At 44.9% G+C, this 3,818-nt stretch overlaps 1 protein-coding gene across 1 annotated transcript; it reads right to left on the bottom strand.

Annotated features, from left to right (window-relative positions):
- Positions 1 to 253: 253 nt before the first annotated feature.
- On the bottom strand, positions 254 to 3,007 carry CSUI_007879 (uncharacterized protein; the record flags this gene model as incomplete). Its single annotated transcript, XM_068068022.1, has 1 exon — positions 254 to 3,007. A coding segment is annotated over one exon (2,754 nt), but the record flags the coding sequence as incomplete, so codon positions are not given.
- Positions 3,008 to 3,818: the final 811 nt, after the last annotated feature.

Here is a 3,818-nt window from a genome sequence, read left to right as displayed (position 1 = left end):
TCTTATTCTTCTCTTCCTTCTTCGGTGAATGCGAGGAACTACTGGGGGGAGATTTATGGAGAGAATGAGATTCAAGATGGAGAGGGCAGGAACACCAGGAAGATCTTCTTTGTCTCTCCTCATCTTGGACTCTTCTCCTTTCTCTCTCTGGAGATCTTCTTTCATACAGACTTTCTCCTGTCATAGCTAAGAGATTTCCTTCACTCCCGTAACCTCGGAATCTTCTTAATCTTCTTCTTTCTCTTCTTCTNNCTCATCTGACTGCTCTTCTTTCTCTTCTTCTTCTTGTCGTCTCTTCTTCTTCCTCTCGTCCTCCTCGATGTCTCCCTGATGCGGAGACGGACAGGTCTAGGGAATACACGCCAACACGGTGAACAGGAAGATCAAAATGAGAAGAAGAAGAAGAAGAGAATCGACCTGGATCTTCGTTATCATCTCCCTCAGTACTACCACTACTATGAGTTGTTCTATATCCTTCTTCTTCTTCTCTTTGTCGGAGCTTTTCTTCTTCTTCTTTTCTTCTTCTTTCTTCTCCATCCGTAGTCAACGCGGCTGTGACTGGTGTTCTTCTTTTTCTTCGTGTTTCTTCTTCTTCATTCTCTCCAGCAGGATAGAAAGAAGGGTCGTCTTTCTTCTTCTTTTCATCTGAAATAACGCCCTGTCGTGTGTTTCTATCTTTCCCTGTCTTCAAAGAAGACCTTTCTACGGATACCCCCTCTTCGTTCTCGCAGCACGGACATCTCCACCCCTCTCCTCCTGGGAATCTCTTCGACGAGGAAGACGAAGAAGAAGAACGATGCGGCTTCCCCTCTTTAAGTGACGATGGGGTGGTAGAAGATGTAGGTTGAAGAAGAGGAGATAACGCAGAGGAGAAGGAACGAGAAAAAGAAGAAACGGCAGGAGGAGAAGAAGATGAACGAGAAGAAGAAGAAAAGAAAGAAGGTGGGAGATCCCCCCGAGAGGACGGGTGATCATGAGGAGAAAGACGACGAGAAGGAAGACCTCTTAGGCTCTTCTCTTTCTCCTTCTCTTCCTGTCCCTGGATTGCGGATTGTGAGGGACTTGCCTGTATCGATTTGAAGTCGGGGGAGAGCCTAAGAGGTCGGGATGAGAATCGAAGAAACTTTCCTCTTCTTTCTTGCTTCCCTCTATCCTCTTCTCTCACACAGATATTACTATTGTTACGGAGACTCACTCCGGAAGAAGAAGAAGAACATGAAGAGAATGAAGATCTCTTTCTTCTTGAGAGGTTTCTCGTATCCTCATCATCTTCTTCTTCTCTTCTCCTTCGACAAGGTAGAAGAGCAGGAGAAGAAGAAGGTGTTGAAAAGCTTAAAGAAGTAGAAGAAGAAGGAAGAGATCGTCGCCTCCCGCCTGTATGGTGATGGTGACTGCCTGCAGATGTAGAAGAAGAAGAAGAGTAAGAGTTCAATCCTCTAATTCTTCTTCTCTCTTCTTCTTCTCTTCGAGGGAGAAGAAGAGGAGAGCAAGACGCAGTAGCACCTTCCCCAGCAGATCTCGGAGAGAAAGAAGAAGAAGAATTGTCTCGACGAGAAGGATCAGAAGAAGAAGCAGAAGAAGAAGAAGAAGAAGAAAGAAACGGTTTCCTGAGAGGATGAGCGCGATCATCATTTTCGTTCTCTCCCTCGTAGACATATGTCCTTCCACAGTCCCTACACAGAAGCGAAACAAGAAAAGGTCTCCTCTCTTCTTCTTCTTTTTCTTCTTTCTTTCCTGGTAATGATGAGAGAAGATTAGAAGAAGAAAGAGAGAAAGCAAGAGAAGAGGAAGAGGCATCTCTATCATAGACGTGACTCTCATTCTTCCCTTTCTCTCTTCTTTCATCTTCTCCTCGACCAGCATGATCATACGTGAAAGAAGAAGATTCCTTTCTTCCTCTTCTGTCAACTGGTCGCGATTCTGATCTTCTTCCTGAAGGGGGGGATTTCCGCTCTTTTTCTTCATCCCCCTTCTTCTCTCTTCTCTCACTTATCGTTCCTTCGTATGATGATAAGAAACCGTCGTCTATCCGTCGCTCTCTCTCTCTATCGCTCTCTCCTGTAGAAGAAGCATGGGCCTTATGGCGAGCTCCTGACTCGATTGTCTTTCTATTAGGCTCTGAAAGAGAAATAGAAGAAAAAAGTGGCGGTTCCTTCGAATCTTGAGAAGAAGGAAGAAGAGAAGCACCGCTCCTTCCTCCCTCTTCATAGGTACTAAAATGCTGTCGAGAAAAAGAAGAAGAATGACTACGGGCGTTAGTAGGAGTGCGCGACGAGGACGATCTTCTTCTTCTTCCTACCTCACTTGATGACCGACTATAAGACGAGGAAAAGGAAGAAGAATAGGGAAAGTAGTGAGAGTGTGAAGGATAGGAATGATGATAGGGAAGGCCTGAAACACCTGGTAAAGTCGAGGAGTGCGGCGCCGACGAAGTTGCCTGAACGGCCAGGGGAGATGGCGGGAGAAGAAAACGAGTGTAGTGCTGATCAGAAGAAGAAGAAGAGAGACAGTCACTGCGCTTAGAGAGGGGAGGGTGGGGGCTAGGGATATGGAGAAATGAAGAACGTCTTGAAGAAGAAGATAGAGAAGAACACGAGAAATACGAAGGTGAGACAGAGGCCCTTAATGTTGGAGAAAGAAGAGACGAATCTATACGATAATGATGAGAAAAAGCTCGAGAAGAGCTTCTTAGATCCATAGGAGAATGAGTCCTCTCTTGTGTGAAAATTGGCACTCCCCCTAGGGGGGCTCCTGTTGAATCGAGAGAGCCTTCATAGCCACCAACTCCCCGACTTCGTCGATACTGAGGATGAATCGATGCTGAAGGGGTGTCGCTGGGTGAACGTCGATGATGATGATGATGCGCCAAATCGGGAGAGGAAGAAGGAGAAGAAGAACAAGGATAACGAATATGATGAGGGGACGAAGAAGAAGAAGAGGAGGAGGAAGAAGATGAAGATGACGAAGAAAGAAAAGATTCTGGAGAAGAATCCCACAACTCAACGCCACCTGGACAAGAAAAGAAAAGGCGAAACAAGGAAGAAAAGAGAGAAAGGAGAGCCCAAGAGAGATTTGCATCGAAGAAAGAGACAACCTGAGAAGAGGAGAAAGAATGATGTGTCGTGCATGTCGCATTTTTCTGGTCTTCTCTTGAAATCTTTCTCTAGCACATGGCATTCAAGAGAGAGAGAGAGACAAGACGAGGAAAGTTAGTAGAGACAAGATAAAGATAGAAACATGGATATGAGAGGAGACATAAGAAGAGACGATAAAGAGATGGTAAGAGTACATCGAGAGAAAGAGAAAAAAAGAAAAATGGACCGGCATCAAGACACTTCTTCCTAACCATCACACAACATTGTGTTTCAGGTGTATGTACACCCAAACCACTTTTAACTCTCCCATACAAGCAACATACACGCCAGGAACTCTTCGACCCAACACGCCCCTATGGCTCTCTACTTTTCTACTCGTCTGAGTGTTCTATCAAAACACACTCCGTCTACATAGATTACCCAAACCGTATGCGGCCTGTCGACATTCTACTTATCTATTGATCTGTCTTTGATCTATGTCTCTATCTGTCTTCAATCTATCTATGTTTAGTCTATCTATCTACCTACCTAAACAAACATAAATGATGGATAAACCCACATAAGCCTGTAGGTCTAGTCTACTTCGTCATAGCAGCATAGTGAAGAGCTTTCTATCCTCACTCTTCTAAGCGCTTAGACAAGACCAACGAGCACATATAAAGTCTGTACGGATAGGCATCAGCAAACACCTCACGTACAAACACATACATAGACATATACACA

The sequence above is a fragment of the Cystoisospora suis genome, assembly GCF_002600585.1.
Source record: "Cystoisospora suis strain Wien I chromosome Unknown contig_4252, whole genome shotgun sequence".
Classification (NCBI taxonomy): domain Eukaryota; phylum Apicomplexa; class Conoidasida; order Eucoccidiorida; family Sarcocystidae; genus Cystoisospora; species Cystoisospora suis.
Note: the sequence above shows the minus strand (reverse complement) of the source record. Positions and strands in the feature narration are given on the sequence as shown.